The sequence below is a fragment of the Salmo trutta genome, chromosome 16, assembly GCF_901001165.1.
Source record: "Salmo trutta chromosome 16, fSalTru1.1, whole genome shotgun sequence".
Classification (NCBI taxonomy): domain Eukaryota; kingdom Metazoa; phylum Chordata; class Actinopteri; order Salmoniformes; family Salmonidae; genus Salmo; species Salmo trutta.
The window spans coordinates 14,787,121-14,807,609 of NC_042972.1; the positions used below are offsets into that span (position 1 = coordinate 14,787,121).

The window sequence follows — 20,489 nt, forward strand, 5'->3', positions numbered from 1 at the left end:
TTTCAACACCACGGCACCCTGGCTGATAATCTGATAGGGGGGGGGGGGGGGGGGGGACATAAATACCTGTGTTGAACACCCCAACCGTTATTTCTCACACACACGGTAAAACGTTACCAAAACCACAGATTTCATAAAGCGATGCAGGTGCTGTAGGGATAGACCCGTGTCGGGGTCAAGGTTCGTGTCTCTCGGCTGTGGAACACATACTGTAGAAGTGCTGTGCTGACATTGTGTCAGAGAACATGACAGGTATCCAGATTGAGTGAAGCCTGTGACAAATGGCTAGACCTTTACTTAAAGTGATAGTTTGGAAAAAATGACATGTTACGATATTTATTTATTTACCTTGAAAGCGGTTTGTGGACAAGGAGTGACAGCATTACACACGTTTGGTTTTGTTAAACTAGCCACTGCCAACAAATGTAATTTCACTGAACTATCAAAGTAAGCCCCATGTTGGGGCCTTGTCTTAGGTAGACTTTATCAGACAGGTGTCCAAGCCTCCAGAAGGGTCACTGTTGGTACTAGCATAATGTGAAGAGAGAGTATTGACATCAAGACTGATAAAACTATTGCCTATACAATTGGACACAACTCTGTTTTGAATGCAGTGAAAGGGCTCTCTTCTCATACCTTTGTTCACAGGACCTATAAAACTGCATGATTTGACTTCAATATTTCAAACATACACAGTAAATTCAACATATTGCACAGATGGATTCTTACCCTTTGTGTTGACTGCTACGCCAGCATTCCAGACACAGACACACAAAAACTGCTTAAATGTGTTTATTTGACTGTCTGAGGTTATGGTAGTTATTCCAAATGTCTAAATGTGTGGTCTATCTGCAGTTTGTTGACATTGGGACACAAATATCACAATAAATAAACCGTCCAATGAGAGTCAACTCTCTACAGTATAAGGAAAACACTGATGTCATACACCTTTAAGTCATAAGGCCCACTCAAAGGCACTAATAAAGATACTTTCAGCACCCCTATTACTTCAGATAGCTTGTGTTCCTTTTAGTCTTACTCTAGAATGGTGGTGACAAAATAAACTTTGAAAGAAAAAATTATAATTGTAACCAAAGTTTGTTGGTGGTGTCAAAGTTTGGTCATTTTGAGTTAATGTGCACTATAGGTGCATTTTACACATACAGAGGCAATCATTTCATCTCCATTGGCTCATTGCTAACAGCACAACATCTTCATCTTAAGTGTCCATTCCCGTTGTCTCATCTTAAAGCCACTCTCACTTTTGATGTGAAAGATATCTATAGTTCCTTAGATTTCACCAGGTTAGTCCTCTCCGTAATAAACATTACTGTGCTTTGAAGAGTCCCGGGACCCATGTTAAAAGTGTCTGTACCACTTCTTTTGAACCCTCTGTCATAGGTTATACATAATGTTGTTATAAGCAAAAGCTGTTAAAAGCCGCCAGAATAGCTGATTTCAGCTATACATCACAAGCAATAAGCTAGTGGGGCCGGGCACAATGTCACGCTTCCAACTACATGACGTAGTGCTTATGATAGATGGTTCAAACTAAGGCTCCTCCTAAGAAGCGTAACGTCATCAAAACTTCAGGTACTCCGGCGTGGAGTAGTTGAACAGCAGGAAGTCCATGTGGTAGAGGTTATACAGCTTCTTCTGATAGAAGGGGCTGATGTTGTTGAAGAACTGAGCGGCCATGTCTCCCGTAGTCCTGGTGTTCTTGGCCGAGGCAGGGAAAGTCACCTGGCCCTCCACCCCAGCCAGCTGCAGCACGTAGCGGGAGTCCTGCTCCAGCGTCTCGTACTTGCCCACCACATTGTAGTGGATGAGGCAGGGGTGGCAAAGCGAGTGCACGCGCTCCCAGTGCTCGTTGAAGGGCTCCTCGCGCTGTGTGGCTGGGTCCACCAGGTAGTACACAAACTCCTCGAAGGAGACGTCGTCTCCCCGCTCCAGTGCTTCGGCCTGCGGGTTGGGCCGGTGCCGGCGGATGATCTTGGTGCCATAGCGCTTGTGGAAGGCCGTGTTGTAGCTGCGTGTAAACTTGTTGCGGTAAGCCGAAACAAGCCGCTCAAAGGGCTCACGCACGAACACAAACTTTAGGTAGGAGCGCAGCCGCTGGTTGATCTGAGAGGTGGAATACTCAGAGAGGGTGCGCAGGTTGCCAGACACGTGGGCCTCGTTGGCGGGGATGGAGAGGGGGTCGCGGTGGGGGCCGGCGGCACCTGTAAGGACCATTAGGACACGCTTCCAGTTGGTGCAGGCCACCTTGGGCACATAGCAGTAGAGCAGGCCGTGTTGGTCATCCACAATGACGTGCTTGAGGTCCTCGGGGATGAGCACGTGACGCTTGCGCGTGTACGAGCGGCAGGCGTCCTCCAGCAGCTCCCGCCGACCCTGGTGGGTCACCTGCACCGTCGACTGCTCCAGCTGTAAGAGAGGAGAGGATTCCAGACACTGACACAAATGGTAGACGGCTCAGCGTGATTTAACAGTTAATTGAACTTGAGGAGAGTAGGAAATGAGATGGCTAGTGGTTATTGCTCGGGGATACGTTATTATATCCATGTCACTGAACACATTGACATATTTTAACATGTTAACACATGAACAAGTTTCAACATTTTACCTCATTAGATAGGAGACAGGAAACTGGTCTGGAGAACACCAAAAATATGTCATGTCAGGAGGCTGAGCACAAGCGCTGAACAATCTATAAAGGGTTTTGTATCCAGAACTAAAATGTTTTGTCTCCAGAACTAAAGTGTTTTGGCTCCAGAACTAAAGGAGTTTGGCTCAGGAACTAAATAGTGTTGGCTCCAGAACTAAAGGAGTTTGGCTCAGGAACTAAAAGAGTGTTGGCTCCAGAACTAAATAGTGTTGGCTCCAGAACTAAATAGTGTTGGCTCCAGAACTAAAGGAGTTTGGCTCAGGAACTAAATAGTGTTGGCTCCAGAACTAAATAGTGTTGGCTCCAGAACTAAAGGAGTTTGGCTCAGGAACTAAATAGTGTTGGCTCCAGAACTAAAAGAGTGTTGGCTCCAGAACTAACCCCTATGGCCAGTCATGTACAGTGCATTCGGAAAGTATTCAGACCCCTTGACTTTTCCACATTTTGTTACGTTACAGCCTTATTCGAAAATTAATTAAAACGTTTTTTTCCCCGTCAATCTACACACAATATCCCATAATGACAAAAAAATAAGGTTTTTAGAAAATTTTGTTAATGTATCATTTTTTTAACTGAAATATCACATTTGCATAAGTATTCAGACCCTTTACTCAGTACTTTGTTGAAGCACCTTTGGCAGCGATTACAGCCTTGAGTCTTCTTGGGTATGACGCTATAAGCTTGGCGCACCTGTATTTGGAGAGCTTCTCCAATTATTCTCTGCAGATCCTCTCAAGCGCTGTCAGGTTGGATGGGGAGCGTTGCTGCCATTTTCAGGTCTCTCCAGAGACGTTTGATCGGGTTCATGTCCGGGCTCTGGCTGGTGCACTCAAGGACATTCAGAGACTTGTCCCGAAGCCACTCATGCGTTATCTTGGCTGTATGCTTAGGGTTGTTTTCCTGTTGGAAGGTAAACCTTCGCCCTAGTCTGAGGTCCTGAGCACTCTGGAGCAGGTTTTCATCAAGGATCTCTCTGTACTTTGCTCCGTTCATCTTTCCCTCGATCCTGACTCATCTACCAGTGCCTGCCGTTGAAAAACATCCCCACAGCAAGATGCCGCCACCACCATGCTTCACCGCAGGGATGGTGCCAGGTTTCCTCCAGGCATGAGGCTTGGCATTCAGAAAAAAATGTTTAATCTTGGTTTCATCAGTCCAGAGAATCTTGTTTCTCATGGTCTGAGTCTTTAGGTGCCTATTGGCAAAATACAAGCAGGCTGTCATCTGCCTTTTACTGAGTGGTTTCCGTCTGGCCACTCTACCAAAAACGCCTGATTGGTGGAATGATGCAGAGATGGTTGTCCTTCTGGAAGGTTCTCCCATCTCCACAGAGGAACTCTGAAGCTCTGTCAGAGTGACCATAGGATTCTTGGTCACCTCCCTGACCAAGGCCCTTCTCCCCGATTGCTCAGTTTGGACGGGCAGACAGATCTAGGAAGAGTCTTGGTGGTTCCAAACTTATTCCATTTCAGAATGATGGAAGCCACTGTGTTCTTGGGGACCTTCAATGCTGCAAAAATGTGTTGGTACTCTACCCCAGATCTGTGCCTCTCGGAGCTCTACGGACAATTCCTTTGACCTCATGGTTTGGTTTTTACTCTGACATGCACTGTCAACTGTGGGACCTTACAGTTGAAGTCGGAAGTTTACATACACCTTAGCTAAATACATTAAAACTCACTTTTTCACAATTCCTGACATATATTCCTGATAAAAAAACCCTGTCTGTCACGGCTGTCGCAAGAACGGGACCAAGGCGCAGCGTGTGTAGAGTTCCACATCTTTATTCCAAAGTGAAACGAACAACTAAACGAGACTACGTGGGGCACAGGCACAAACACAAAACAATATTCCACAAACACAGGTGGGAAAAATAGCTACTTAAATATGATCCCCAATTAGAGACAACGATTACCAGCTGCCTCTAATTGGGAATCATACAAAACACCAACATAGAACATATAAACAAGAACACAACATAGAAATATAAACTACTCACGCCCTGACCTACTACACCATAGAGAAACAAGGGCTCTCTATGGTCAGGGCGTGACAGTACCCCCCCCCCCCCTCAAAGGTGCGGACTCCGGCCGCAGAACCTGAAACCAAATGGGGGTTGGGGGGGTATCCGACCATGGCACCGGGCTGAACGCCATGCCTGGACTGGGCACCGGCGCAGAGGAGGGCTCCGGCCATGGAGCGGGACTGGACACTGTGCCTGGACCCTGTATCCGACCATGGCACCGGGCTGAACGCCATGCCTGGACTGGGCACCGGCGCAGAGGAGGGCTCCGGCCATGGAGCGGGACTGGACACTGTGCCTGGACGCCATGCCTGGACTGGCCACCGGCGCAGAGGAGGGCTCCTGCCCTGGAGCTGGACTGGACGCCGTGCTTGGACTGGGAATCGGCGCAGGGGAAGGCTCCGGCCATGGAGCTGGAGGTTCCGGACCGTAGACCGTCGCTGGAGTTTCCGCACTGTGGACCGTCGCACGAGGTTCCGGACTGTGGACCGTCGCAGAAGGTTCCGGACTGTGGACCGTCGCAGGAGGTTCCGGACTGTGGACCGTCGCTGGAGGTTCCGGACTGTGGACCGTCGCAGGAGGTTCCGGACTGGGGACCGTCGCAGGAGGTTCCGGACTGGGGACAGTCGCCGGAAGCACTGGACTGGGTACCGTCGCCGGAAGCTCTGGACTGGGGACCGTCGCCGGAAGCTCTGGACTGTGAACCGTCGCCGGAAGCTCTGGACTGTGAACCGTCGCCGGAGGCCGAGTGCGTGGAGCCGGTACAGGTGGCACTGGACTGGTGACACGCACTTCATTGCAAGTGCGAGGAGCAGGCACAGGACGTACCGGACTGGGGAGGCGCACTGGAGGCCTGATGCGTGGAGCCGGCACAGGTGGTACCGGACTGGTGACACACACTTCAGGGCGAGTGCGAGGAGCAGGCACAGGACGTACCGGACTGGGGAGGTGCACTGGAGGCCTGATGCGTGGGGCCGGCACAGGTTGCACCAGACTGCTAACCGGATTCTCTGGTCGGATGTTGAGCAGAACACACTTGCACAACATCTCTCTCATCTCTCTCTCCCTCTCCCAACTTCCCCATTGCCTCCCTGATGGTCTCTGGCTCTTCAAGGCGAGTGCAGGGAGCAGGCACATGACGTACCGGCTGGGGAGGCGCACTGAAGATCTGGTGCATGGAGCCGACACAGATGGCACCAGACTGATGACCCAATCTTCAGCCCGCCTGCATTGCCGCATACTCCTAGCCAACTCCATCTTGGGGTTGTCCTTGGGCTTTCTGTGGCCGCGAACCCCGGCGTCGTCGCCTTCCTCCATCATTACCTTCCGTCTGCCGCCAAGGAAGGGTCTCGCATCCACCCATCACTTCTTCCCATGTCAAAAACACCTTCACCTGGTGAACACGCTGCTTGGTCCTGGTTTGGTGGGATATTCTGTCACGGCTGCCGTAAGAACGGGACCAAGGCGCAGCGTGTGTAGAGTTCCACATCTTTATTCCAAAGTGAAACTTCAAGCAAAAATAAATAAATCAAATAAACAAACAACTAAACGTGACTATGTGGTGCACAGGCACAAACACAAAACAATTTCCCACAAAAAATAGCAACTTAAATATGATCCCCAATTAGAGACAACGATTACCAGCTGCCTCTAATTGGGAACCATACAAAACACCAACATAGAAAATATAAACTAGAACACAACATAGAAATATAAACTAAGCTACCCCCTAGTCATGCCCTGACCTACTACACCATAGAGAAACAAGGGCTCTCTATGGTCAGTGCGTGACACTGTCTTAGGTCAGTTAGGATCCCCACTTTATTTTAAGAATGTGAAATGTCAGAATAATAGAAGAGAGAATGATTTATTTCAGCTTTTATTTCTTTCGTCACATTCCCAGTAGGTCAGAAGTTTACACTCAATTAGTATTTGGTAGCATTGCCTTTAAATTGTTTAACTTGGGTCAAACGTTTCAGGTAGCCTTCCACAAGCTTCCCACAATAAGTTAGGTAAATTTTGGCCCATTCCTCCTGACAGAGCTGGTGTAACTGAGTCAGGGTTGTAGGCCTCCTTGCTCACATACACTTTTTCAGTTCTGCCCACACATTTTCTATAGGATTGAGGTCAGGGCTTTGTGATGGCCACTCCAATACCTTGACTTTGTTGTCCTTAAGCCATTTTGCCACAACTTTGGAAGTATGCTTGGGGTCATTGTCCATTTGGAAGACCCATTTGCAACTGATATCTGATGTCTTGAGATATTGCTTCAATATATTCACCTAATTTTCCTACCTCATGATGCCATCTATTTTGTGACGTGCACCAGTCCTTCCTGCAGCAAAGCACCCCCACAACATGATGCTGCCACCCCATGCTTCACGGTTGGGACGGTGTTCTTCGGGTTGCAAGCCTCCCCCTTTTTCCTCCAAACATAATGATGGTCATTATGGCCAAACAGTTCTATTTTTGTTTCATCAGACCAGAGGACATTTCTTCAAAATATTTGTCCCCATGTGCAGTTGCAAACCGTAGTCTGGCTTTTTTATGGCTGTTTTGGAGCAGTGGCTTCTTCCTTGCTGAGCGACCTTTCAGGTTATGTCAATATAGGACTCTATAGATACTTTTGTATCTGTTTCCTCCAGCCTCTTCACAAGGTCCTTTGCTGTTGTTCTGGGATTGATTTGCACTTTTCGCACCAAAGTACATTCATCTCTAGGAGACAGAACGCGTTTCCTTTCTGAGCGGTATTACGGCTGCGTGGTCCCATGGTGTTTATACTTGCGTACTATTGTTTGTACAGATGAACGTGGTACCTTCAGGCATTTGGAAATTGCTCCCAAGGATGAACCAGACTTGTGGAGGTCTACCATTTTTTTCTGAGGTCTTGGCTGATTTCTTTTGATTTTCCCATGATATCAAGCAAAGAGGCACTGAGTTTGAAGGTAGGCCTTGAAATACATCCACAGGTACACCTCCAATTGACTCAAATTATGTCAATTAGCCTATCAGAAGCTTCTAAAGCCATGACATAATTTCTGGAATGTTCCAAGCTGTTAAAGGCACAGTCAATTTAGTGTATGTAAACTTCTGACCCAATGGAATTGTGATACAGTGAATAATAAGTGAAATAATCTGTCTGCAAACAATTGTTGGAAAATGTACTTGTGTCATGCACAAAGTAGATGTCGTAACCGACTTGTCAAAACTATAGTTTGTTAACAAGAAATTTGTGGAGTGGTTGAAAAACAAGTTTTATTGACTCCAACCAAGTGTATGTAAACTTCCGACGTCAACTGTATATAGACAGGTGTGTGCCTTTCCAAATCATGGAAAGGCACATCTCATGAATGATCAATGGAAACAGGATGCACCTGAGGTCAGTTTCTAGTCTCATAGCAAAGGGTCTGAATACTTACATAAATCTGTTTTTTATTTTGTATAAATTTGCAAACATTTCTAAAAACCTATTTTCGCTTTCTCATTATGGGGTATTGTGTGTAGATTGTTGAGGGGGGAAAATGATTTAGTCAATTTTAGAATAAGACTAACGTAACAAAATGTGTAATTTGATAGATAAGCAATATAGTTGTGGCGCCACCTTGTCCTCAGATAGGCTAGCTGAGAGGAAGATATTGCAACATGGTTGTAGGGTAAAACTTTATTTGGATAGTCCATCTGTAGATGCTCTATATACTATCTACAGACTATTAGTAACATTTAAACTATTGACTAACCCTAACACTAACCCTAACCTTAACCCTTATCCTAACCCTAAACTTAACCCTTCTTCTAAACCTAACCCTCAGATAGGCTAGCTGGGAGAAACAAAATGGTTGTAGCTCTACCTTTCCCTCAGACAGGCTAGCTAGGAGGAACATATTGCTTATACTCATCCAATCCTTTCTGATCTACCTATGCCTTGTAGAGGCTGGGGGTTGTTTCTGGACTGGGGCCTTTGTCTATGACTACGAGAAGAAGAAAAAAAGTCAGGCTTGGACCTCCTCTGTTTATTGACATTAGGAAGTTACTTACAGGGGCAGAAACACTCCTCGCATTCCAATGTCACTTCATATAATTAAATCAACACCTTGACTTTACCCTCACAGAAAAAATGTATTCTGAAAAGGAATTAGCTACATGCTTATGCAGTAGTATACATGTCTGGGAAATTAACCATAATGGGCATAATCTGTCCAATGTAGTTAATCTCCAGAAAATTGAGAGTTCAGGTGGGACTTCATGCTTCAGCATACAAAGGAAAGGAGGGGTGCTCAACAACAATGACAAAAATCATGAGAAGGGCTTAGCAAGAAACATTTCCAAAAGGACAAATTCGAGGTAAAAAGGAGTTGGAGCACTCATCAAAAAAAAGCAGAGATGTATTTAATTTAGCTCACTTTAATCCATTGTACAGGATACGAACAGGTGACTGACGTTTTGACGTCATGTTGACATCTTCGAAGAAATTGAGAGAATATGAGGAGAGGTAGAAAAGAAGCTGAAAATGTGTGCATTATGGAGTCTACAACGATCTTATTGTTTGTCAAAATTCATAGTTGAGTTTTATTGACCCATCTCTCTCCCTCTTGTAACACACATACAAACACTGCAGCTGGATGTCCTAATCACATTCCATCTCTCCCATCCACACACCGCTGTACTAACACTACAGTTCAGCCAGTTCAACGTGGCTTCCTTCCTGTACAAAACCTGTATTTACTCTCTCCTGTATTTACTCCTTCCATTTACTCAGCCAAATGCGGAGGCTCTCAGTTTGCCTCAGTGTCTGGTGGCATGTGTGGTCCTCTGTCCTGGTTTGAGAAAACACTGTTGACACTGAAATATCAAGGACACACTGGAGCAGGCAACACCGATGCTAACGGAGGCTTCACTCACTGTGTAGCTGGGTAGTTACATCTTTCAATCAAACAATATTGTCACGGCAGAAGTTAAAGTAAAACCTCACGTAAACTATTACTTTATCTTTGTCATCAGTGAGGCACAAGGTAGCTTGTCAATGTCATTCATTATCACTGATAGTGTAAAGACGATCTTCCATAAAAATCTTGATCTTAATTTGTGGAGAAAAATGTATTTTGATGGTGTCACGTCCTGACCAGTATAAGGGGTTATTTGTTATTGTAGTTTGGTCAGGACGTGGCAGGGGGTATTTGTTTAGAGTGTTTCGGGGTCAGTTGGGCTATGTGTTTATGTAGAGGGGTGTTTGTTTAGAATGTTCCGGGGGTTTTGGTTATTGTTCTATGTTTTGTATTTCTATGGTTTTTCTATGTTGTGTATTTCTTTGTTGGCCTGGTATGGCTCTCAATCAGGAACAGCTGTACTTCGTTAGCCCAGTTCACCCTGTGCCAGCACTCCGCTTGTGCAGGGCTGCTATTACCATCCAGCCAGGACGGGTTGTGCAGGAGGTGCGCTCCAGACCTCCAGTGTTTACCCATGGCCCGGTGTATCCAGTTCCTGCTCCTCGTACTAGCCCTGAGGTGCGAGTCTCTAGGCTGGCGCATCTAAAGCCAGCACCATGCACCAGGCCTCCAGTGTCTCAGCCCAGTCTAGTACGTCCTGTTCCCGCTCCTCGCACTAGCCTTGGGGTGCGTGTCACCAGTCTGGTACCTCCACTACCAGCCCCACACACCAGGCCTCCAGTGCGTCAGCCCAGTCCAGCTCGTCCTGCTCCTGCTCCTCGCACTAGCCCTGTGGTGCGTGTCCTTAGTCTGGCGCGTCCTAAGCCAGCCCCACGCATCAGGCCTTCAGTGCGCAGTCCCGGTCCAGAGCTTCCGACGGCAGTGCCTCGTCCAGAGCTTCCGACGGCAGTGCCTCGTCCAGAGCTTCCGACGGCAGTGCCTCGTCCAGAGCTTCCGGCGACAGTGCCTCGTCCAGAGCTTCCGGCGACAGTGCCCCGTCCAGAGTGTCCGGCGACAGTGCCCCGTCCAGAGTGTCCTGCGACAGTGCCCCGTCCAGAGTGTCCGGCGACAGTGCCCCGTCCAGAACTTCCAGCGACAGTGCCCCGTAGAGAGACGGCCCACAGTCCGGAGTCAGCAGAGACGGCCCACAGTCCGGAGCCGAGAGAGACGGCCCACAGTCCGGAGCCAAGAGAGACGGCCCACAGTCCGGAGCCGAGAGAGACAGCCCACAGTCCGGAGCCGGCGCAGCCAGAGTCACCCTACAGTCCGGAATCGGCGCAGCCAGAGTCGCGCTTCAGCCCGAGGTCTACAGCGACGCGCTTCAGCCCAAGGTCTACAGCGACGCGCTTCAGCCCGAGGTCTACAGCGACGCGCTTCAGCCCGAGGTATTCAGCGGGGGTGGACAGGTTAGGTGGGGGACTAAGGCCAGAGCCTGAGCCACCTCCACAGTAGGAGGATTGGGGAGGGGGGGGGTGTAGCACAAGAACCGTCGGTGACGGTGGCCACCCTCCCTTCCCTCCCTTTAGTTTGGGTTTATTTTTTATTTTGTGTTTATTTTTGTGTTTTGTGTAGGTGCATCCGGGGTCTGCACCTTTGGGGGGGGGGGTGGGGGTGGGTGGGGGGTACTGTCACGTCCTGACCAGTATAAGGGGTTATTTGTTATTGTAGTTTGGTCAGGACGTGGCAGGGGGTATTTGTTTAGAGTGTTTCGGGGTCAGTTGGGCTATGTGTTTATGTAGAGGGGTGTTTGTTTAGAGTCTTCTGGGGGTTTTGGTTATTGTTCTATGTTTTGTATTTCTATGGTTTTTCTATGTTGTGTATTTCTTTGTTGGCCTGGTATGGCTCTCAATCAGGAACAGCTGTACTTCGTTGTTGCTGATTGGGAGTCATACTTAGGTAGCCCTGTTTTCACCTGTCTTTTGTGGGAAGTTGTTTTTGCACTGCTAGGGTTAGCCTGCAAAACCGCTTAGCTGTCGTTCATTTTGTTATTTTTGTTAAGTGTTCAAGTTTATTAAAATAAAACGTTAAAATGAGCACTCAACCCGCTGCGCCTTGGTCTACTTCTTACGATGGCCGTTACAGATGGCACATACTCTTATCTGGAGTCGTCCCTGTCGGCTATGATTTACCTCAAGTAGATTCAACGTGCTCCTTGTAAACCTAGATGTAACTTACGCATGCAAGGTCAACTCTACATGCATTGTAAAACATTTGCTTAGGTTAAACTTCTTGTAAGAAGTAATTACACCCTTTAGTGATCTAACAAAATATTCTCGTAGGCATATACAGAGAAGTAAAATGAATACAATTGGTTATAATGATGTTCCAGTTTTGCTTGCTGGACGAGCTAAGTGCCATATAACAAATAAAACCGCCAGCGATTTAAAGTAAATTATGTCTTTAGGAGTTCTTCAGTCCTTTGGCATGGGCCTCGGACTCCCCTCCCTGAGATATAATTGGCAACAGCTCACTTCTATAGAACAATTTTTTCTGGACCCTAGCCAAGCTAATTTCTCTCACGCTCTCTCCAAGTCTTAGTTCTGGAACAGTCCCTCTGTAATGTCATACTGTATAATTGTAGAGAGTTTGTGGGCCAGGGATTATCCTTTGGCCTCAGTTGACACCAAAATTTCAATCCATCGTAGTGACACACTGACTGTACACATTTGTTTTGAAGTTGAATGACATGGGACACTTAAGTAGTCTATTCAACTCTATAGGCTACATACACGTAGTGTATAAAACATTAAGAACACCTGCTCGCTCTTTCCATGACAGACTGACCAGGTGAATCCAGGTGAAAGCTATGATCCCTTATTGATGTCACTTCTTAAATCCACTTCAATCCGTGTAGATGAAGGGGAGGAGACAGGTTAAAGGATTTTTAAGCCTTGAGATAATTGAGACATTGATTGTGTATGTGTGCCATTCAGAGGGTGAATGGGCAAGACAAAATATTTAAGTGCTTTTGAATGGAGAATGGTAGTAGGTGCCAGGTGCATCGGTTTGAGTGTGTCAAGAACTGCAACGCTGCTGGGTTCACGCCCAACAGTTTACCGTGTGTATCAACAATGGTCCACCACCCAAAGGACATCCATCCAACTAGATACAACAGTGGGAAGGAGAGGCGAAAGATAGAGACAAATCCTGGCAGAATTACAAAGTCAGGGTTATAATTTTTTATAAGAGACAGTGTTATATTTTTCAATCAAGTGCCTGTCCAAAATAATTAGATTATGCTAACCAATGTCTGACTGCAGTCTGGAATCGTCAAGTCAGGGCTTTTGTTTCATGAGGAACTTCAAAGTACTGTAGTAGACAAAGGCTTGCAAAATCCCGGTAACTTTCCCAACATTTCCAGATACCCTGGTTGGGGGATTGCTGGATTTCCTGCTTATTCCCTCCTGATTCCAGGAATTATCCAACCAGGATTTCTGGAAAACCTGGGCATTTTGGAAAAGTTACTGGAATTTTCCAACCCTAACTAGACGGTAAACAAAAACATCAGCAAGGTCAAGGGTTGCACCTTTATCACTGATAGTCACTAGTAACTACAGGAGACAATTTGAAAGGCTTGACATTAGTACAGATTGTGAGACACCCAAACAAACCCTTGGAGCATGAGGAACATCTGTAGTAGCAATTGGGGATTAATAATGATGATTTCATCTAAATCTGCTTTCCCAGACAAACCAGTAACTTCAGAAACAGAATTATTGTAAACATGGATTGGAAATGTATTTTATTAGGGGCTTACACTGGCAAAATTCCCATAGATAACAAAGATGTTGATCATCATACTGCAGTTTCTTGAAAAATGTAATATTGGTTGAGGAAAGCCGACAAGAGAACTCTTATTTCAAGTTGTGAACACCATCACATTATAAGCAGTGTTAACTCTAGGACTTTTTTCGGGTGGGGGGGGCAGCAATTATACACATTTTGTCATGGCTTATTCGGTGTTATCTGAGCAACTCAAACATAACAAAATCAGCTGGGGCCCCATGCAATGAAATGTTTAACATTTTAGATTCTCCCTGACTGTCTAGTTTTTATTTTGGTGATTGTTAGTTCTCAAAGATGATCTTATTTAAAAAATATATTGCTCCATTATCTTTATATATACTTTATATCTGGTTTTAGTCATTAAGTTTACACTGAAAATGTTTCACCATCCCAAAAATTATTTATTTATATATAAAATAAAACATTTATAATTTTTTGGAGTGGCGGCAGCTAAATGAATATAGGGGAAACACTGATAAGAGACTTTCAGCAAGTAAGCAGTAAGTACTGAATAGCTTACCAATGATTATATTTTCACAAATCACCTATTCTAACTCATAAAACATGACCAAAACAAGTTCAGTGGTCATCAACGTGAATCCTACCTGGTAGTGGGCAGGACTTACCTGGTCATTGTCATAGAGCCTCTGGAGTGGACTCCTCCATGACTTCCCCTGGCCGCTGCTCCTCCTCCCACTACCCTGTGCTGAGGCTGAGAAAACGCAGACGGGTATACACGTCAAGGTCAACACAGGCAAATTACCTACAGTACACACTCAAGACCATCTCTGCTGCATTCTGATTTGGTATACACAGTCCATGGAATGCCATTGTGGCAACCCATGAGGTGATTATCTCACCTAAATGCAAATGTCATGTCAATTTTATGTTGAGCCAAATGCTTGATAAGCGAGCTAAACTACAACTTCCTAAGGGGGATAATCATTAACCATGTTAAATGTAAAGGTATGAATGCAACAACAACCAGACACTTTCATACATCCTAATAACAAAGAAGTCACAAGACAAGTACCATTGAGAATCTCACGGAAACCAGAGGAAAAACTCGCCAATGGGTCATTTATTACATATTATAAACTGGGTGGTTCGAGCCCCGAATGGTGATTGGCTGACTACCGTGGTATATCAGACCGTATACCTAGGGTATGACAAAACATTTCATTTAACTACTATATTATATTATATATTATAACAAAGAATATCTAGTTAACAGAAGAAAAGAAAGAGAAAATCAGGACAGAAGAAAAAGGATATCAAAGTGAAACAGTTCTCTAAAGACACAAGAGACAATAATACAAGAAACAACACTTCTGTAGCTTGTCAACTATGTGTCTGTCTATCCCTGTTCTCTCCCCTCTGCACAGGCCATACAAACGCTTCACACCGCGTGGCCGCTGCCACTCTAACCTGGTGGTCCCAGCGCGCACGACCCACGTGGAGTTCCAGGTCTCCGGCAGCCTCTGGAACTGCCGGTCTGCGGCCAACAAGGCTGAGTTCATCTCAGCCTATGCTACCCTCCAGTCCCTAGACTTCCTGGTGCTGACGGAAACATGGATTACCACAGATAACACTGCTACTCCTACTGCTCTCTCCTCGTCTGCCCACGTATTCTCGCATACCCCTAGAGCATCGAGCCAGCGGGGTGGTGGCACTGGAATCCTCATCTCTCCCAAGTGGACATTCTCTCTTTCTCCCCTGACCCATCTGTCTATCTCCTCATTTGAATTCCATGCTGTCACAGTTACCAGCCCTTTCAAGCTTAACATCCTTATCATTTATCGCCCTCCAGGTTCCCTTGGAGAGTTCATCAATGAGCTTGACGCCTTGATAAGATCCTTTCCTGAGGATGGCTCACCTCTCACAGTTCTGGGTGACTTTAACCTCCCCACGTCTACCTTTGACTCATTCCTCTCTGCCTCCTTCTTTCCACTCCTCTCCTCTTTTGACCTCACCCTCTCACCTTCCCCCCCTACTCACAAGGCAGGCAATACGCTTGACCTCATCTTTACTAGATGCTGTTCTTCCACTAATCTCATTGCAACTCCCCTCCAAATCTCCGACCACTACCTTGTATCCTTTTCCCTCTCGCTCTCATCCAACACTTCTCACTCTGCCCCTACTCGGATGGTATTGCGCCGTCCCAACCTTCGCTCTCTCTCTCCCGCTACTCTCTCCTCTTCCATCCTATCATCTCTTCCCTCTGCTCAAACCTTCTCCAACCTATCTCCTGATTCTGCCTCCTCAACCCTCCTCTCCTCCCTTTCTGCATCCTTTGATTTTCTCTGTCCCCTATCCTCCAGGCCGGCTCGGTCCTCCCCTCCTGCTCCGTGGCTCGACGACTCACTGCGAGCTCACAGAACAGGGCTCCGGGCAGCCGAGCGGAAATGGAGGAAAACTCGCCTCCCTGCGGACCTGGCATACTTTCACTCCCTCCTCTCTACATTCTCCTCTTCTGTCTCTGCTGCTAAAGCCACTTTCTACCACTCTAAATTCCAAGCATCTGCCTCTAACCCTAGGAAGCTCTTTGCTACCTTCTCCTCCCTCCTGAACCCTCCTCCCCCTCCCCCCCCCTCCTCCCTCTCTGCGGATGACTTCGTCAACCATTTTGAAAAGAAGGTTGACGATATCCGATCCTCGTTTGCTAAGTCAAACGACACCGCTGGTCCTGCTCACACTGCCCTACCCTGTGCTTTGACCTCTTTCTCCCCTCTCTCTCCAGATGAAATCTCGCGTCTTGTGACGGCCGGCCGCCCAACAACCTGCCCACTTGACCCTATCCCCTCCTCTCTTCTCCAGACCATTTCCGGAGACCTTCTCCCCTCATCAACTCATCCTTGACCGCTGGCTACGTCCCTTCCGTCTTCAAGAGAGCGAGAGTTGCACCCCTTCTGAAAAAACCTACACTCGATCCCTCCCATGTCAACAACTACAGACCAGTATCCCTTCTTTCTTTTCTCTCCAAAACTCTTGAACGTGCCGTCCTTGGCCAGCTCTCCTGCTATCTCTCTCAGAATTACCTTCTTGATCCTAATCAGTCAGGTTTCAAGACTGGGCATTCAACTGAGACTGCTCTTCTCTGTGTCACGGAGGCTCTCCGCACTGCTAAAGCTAACTCTCTCTCCTCTGCTCTCATCCTTCTAGACCTATCTGCTGCCTTTGATACTGTGAACCATCAGATCCTCCTCTCCACCCTCTCCGAGTTGGGCATCTCCGACCGCGGCCCACGCTTGGATTGCGTCCTACCTGACAGGTTGCTCCTACCAGGTGGCGTGGCGAGAATCTGTCTCCGCACCACGCGCTCTCACCACTGGTGTCCCCCAGGGCTCTGTTCTAGGCCCTCTCCTATTCTCGCTATACACCAAGTCACTTGGCTCTGTCATATCCTCACATGGTCTCTCCTATCATTGCTATGCAGACGACACACAATTAGTCTTCTCCTTTCCCCCTTCTGATAACCAGGCGGCGAATCGCATCTCTGCATGTCTGGCAGACATATCAGTGTGGATGACGGATCACCACCTCAAGCTGAACCTCGGCAAGACGGAGCTGCTCTTCCTCCCGGGGAAGGACTGCCCTTTCCATGATCTCGCCATCACGGTTGACAACTCCCTTGTGTCCTCCTCCCAGAGTGCTAAGAACCTTGGCGTGATCCTGGACAACACCCTGTCGTTCTCCACTAACATCAAGGCGGTGACCCGATCCTGTAGGTTCATGCTCTACAACATTCGCAGAGTACGACCCTGCCTCACACAGGAAGCGACGCAGGTCCTAATCCAGGCACTTGTCATCTCCCGTCTGGATTACTGCAACTCGCTGTTGGCTGGGCTCCCTGCCTGTGCCATTAAACCCCTACAACTCATCCAGAACGCCGCAGCCCATCTGGTGTTCAACCTTCCCAAGTTCTCTCACGTCACCCCGCTCCTCCGCTCTCTCCACTGGCTTCCAGTTGAAGCTCGCATCCGCTACAAGACCATGGTGCTTGCCTACGGAGCTGTGAGGGGAACGGCACCTCCATACCATCAGGCTCTGATCAGGCCCTACACCCAAACAAGGGCACTGCGTTCATCCACCTCTGGCCTGCTGGCCCCCCTACCTCTGAGGAAGCACGGTTCCCGCTCAGCCCAGTCCAAACTGTTCGCTGCTCTGGCACCCCAATGGTGGAACAAGCTCCCTCACGACGCCAGGACAGCGGAGTCAATCACCACCTTCCGGAGACACCTGAAACCCCACCTCTTTAAGGAATACCTGGGATAGGATAAAGTAATCCTTCTAACCCCCCCCCCCCTTAAAAGATTTAGATGCACTATTGTAAAGTGGTTGTTCCACTGGATATCATAAGGTGAATGCACCAATTTGTAAGTCGCTCTGGATAAGAGCGTCTGCTAAATTACTTAAATGTAAATGTAATATTGGTAACCAGTTTATAATAGCAATAAGGCACCTCAGGGGTTTGTGGTATATGGCCAATATACCATGGCTAAGCTCTGTATCCAGGCACTCTGCATTGTGCCGTGTCTAAGAACAGCCCTTAGCCGTGGTATATTGGCCATATACCACACCTCCTCGGGCATTATTGGTCAACTGTACACACCTGAGGGTCATTAAACACCAACACACAGGTGCACACCCAAAACGACATCTTATACAACACTACAGGTTGTCATAGAAACACACAGAAGAGAAAGAGAAGAAACCAGGCCTCAAAAAGGACTGTGCATCCATTCAGACTACTAATGTACCTCTTACTGTAGCGCTCCGCTAAACATACAACGCAGAAACACTGCAGAAAACAGCTCTCCTTTATGGAAGTAGCTGAGGAGAGGGAAAAAAGGGCAAATCCCGAAACCACATGGGTACTGAAGCATAGCAATGAGAGAAAACCAAGAGGGCAGATGGAGTATAAACAGAGGTAGAAAACCTCTGTGACTACTTTGGAGTTCCTTTAAGAAACATGACATGGCGTTTAGATTGATGTTGTTGTCGTTTCATATGCTGTTGCTCTTTTAGTTCCTTGGTAGTTGTAGGAGCGTAAGTTTTTGGTTTCCCATTGGTTCTGGGAACGAAGCCATGAGTTTCCTGACCAGTAAAACTGTATATTTTTTAAACGTTCTGAGAATGGAAGTTAAAATTTGGGACTTTTGTTTTTAGGTTGCAGGGAGGTTCTGAGAACATTATAATCTGGTTCCTTTAAAGTTTTCCTGGGAGGTTTTAATAATGTTCTGAGAATGAAAATTATAGGTTATTTTGAGTGTTTTGAATATCTTAACTTTCATTGAATGTTTCAATAAGACTTTCAATAACACTGCTAGCTTACAGTACGTTCTGCTGAAGTAATGAAATACGTTATTTAACGTATTTCAAAATAATGTAATTTTGTCAAGTTTCTTAAATGTGCTGAGAATGTTCCAAAGCTAAGCAATTATCTTGCACCATTCCCAGAACGTTGTGGGAAGGTTATATGCAAAATAACCAAAGGACAACCATGCTCCCACCAAGCTCTTATTTGCTAGCTGGGAAGAGACAAAGAGTCACAGATATGGTCAAGGCAGGGGAGGGGTAGGTGAGGGTGCAGACAGACAGGGCATGGCTGAGATCATGTTCTGCATTTCGGTACCATCAAGCATAACTTCAAAAACCCTACATAATAAATGGCATAGAAGACCAAATCTGTTACCTTTAAGGGAATGTACAACAATGGAGAATTCAGCTACTGACATGCTTATGATTTAAAATGAAATGAGTTAGCAAGACTTCAGTAACTATACTGAACAAAATTATAAAATGCAAAATGTTTTTATTGTGTTACAGTTCATAGAAGGAAATCAGTCAATTTATATAAATTCATTAGGTCCAAATCTATGGTTTTCAGATGATTGGGCAGGGGCGCAGATATGGGTCGGCCTTGGAGGGCCACTGGTGAACCAGGCCCAGCCAATCAGAATGAGTTTTTCCCCACAAAAGGGCTTTATTAAAAATCAAATCATAGTTTACTTGTCACGTGCGCCGAATACAACAGGTGTAGACAGTGAAATGCTTACTTACAGGCTCTAACCAAAAGTGCAATTTCTAAGTTAAAAAAAGGTATTAGGTGAACAATAGATAAGTAAAGAAATAAAAACAACAGTAAAAAAGACAGTGAAATAGCGAGGCTATATACAGTAGCGAGGCTATAACAGTAGCGAGGCTACATACAGACACCGGTTAGTCGGGCTAATTGAGGTAGTATGTACATGTAGGTATAGTTAAAGTGACTATGCATATATGGTAAACAGAGAGTAGCAGTAGCGTAAAAGAGGGGTTGGTGGGTGGTGGATGGTGGATGGCGGGACACAATGCAGATAGTCCGGGTAGCCAATGTGCGGGGGCACTGGTTGGTCGGGCTAATTGAGGTAGTATGTACATGAATGTGTAGTTAAAGTGACTATGCATATATGATAAACAGGGGTTGGGGGGGGTACACAATGTAAAAAGTCTGGGTAGCCATTTGATTACCTGTTCAGCAATCTTATGGCTTGGGGGTAAAAACTGTTGAGAAGCCTTTTGGTCCTAGACTTGGCACTCCGGTACCACTTGCCATGCGGTAGTAGAGAGAACATTCTATGACTGGGGTGGCTGGGGTCTTTGACAATTTTTAGGGCCTTCCTCTGACACCACCTGGTGTAGAGGTCCTGGAGGGCAGGCAGCTTAGCCCCAGTGATGTACTGGGCCGTACGCACTACCCTCTGTAGTGCCTTGTGGTCGGAGGACGAGCAGTTGCCGTACCAGGCAGTGATGCAAACAGTCAGGATGCTCTCGATGTTGCAGCTGTAGAACCTTTTGAGGATCTCAGGACCCATGCCAAATCTTTTTAGTTTCCTGAGGGGGAAAAGGCTTTGTCGTGCCCTCTTCATGACTGTCTTGGTGTGTTTGGACCTTTCTAGTTTGTTGTTGATGTGGTCACCAAGGAACTTGGTGTCCACAAGTTAATCCATGCTTTTGGATTAACCATGCTTTTGTTAAATTATTCCATGCTTTTGTTACTTCTAGGCTGGACTACTGCAATGCTCTACTTTCCGGCTACCCGGATAAA

At 46.6% G+C, this 20,489-nt stretch overlaps 1 protein-coding gene across 1 annotated transcript; it reads right to left on the bottom strand.

Moving 5' to 3' along the window:
- Positions 1-320: 320 nt before the first annotated feature.
- LOC115151175 (carbohydrate sulfotransferase 11-like) lies at positions 321-19,026 on the bottom strand. Its single transcript, XM_029695187.1, has 3 exons — positions 18,999-19,026; positions 14,026-14,174; positions 321-2,427 (listed from the first exon to the last, which is right to left on the bottom strand). The coding sequence occupies exons 1-3, from the start codon at positions 19,024-19,026 to the stop codon at positions 1,582-1,584; spliced, it is 1,023 nt and encodes a 340-aa protein (XP_029551047.1). The 3' UTR covers positions 321-1,581.
- Positions 19,027-20,489: the final 1,463 nt, after the last annotated feature.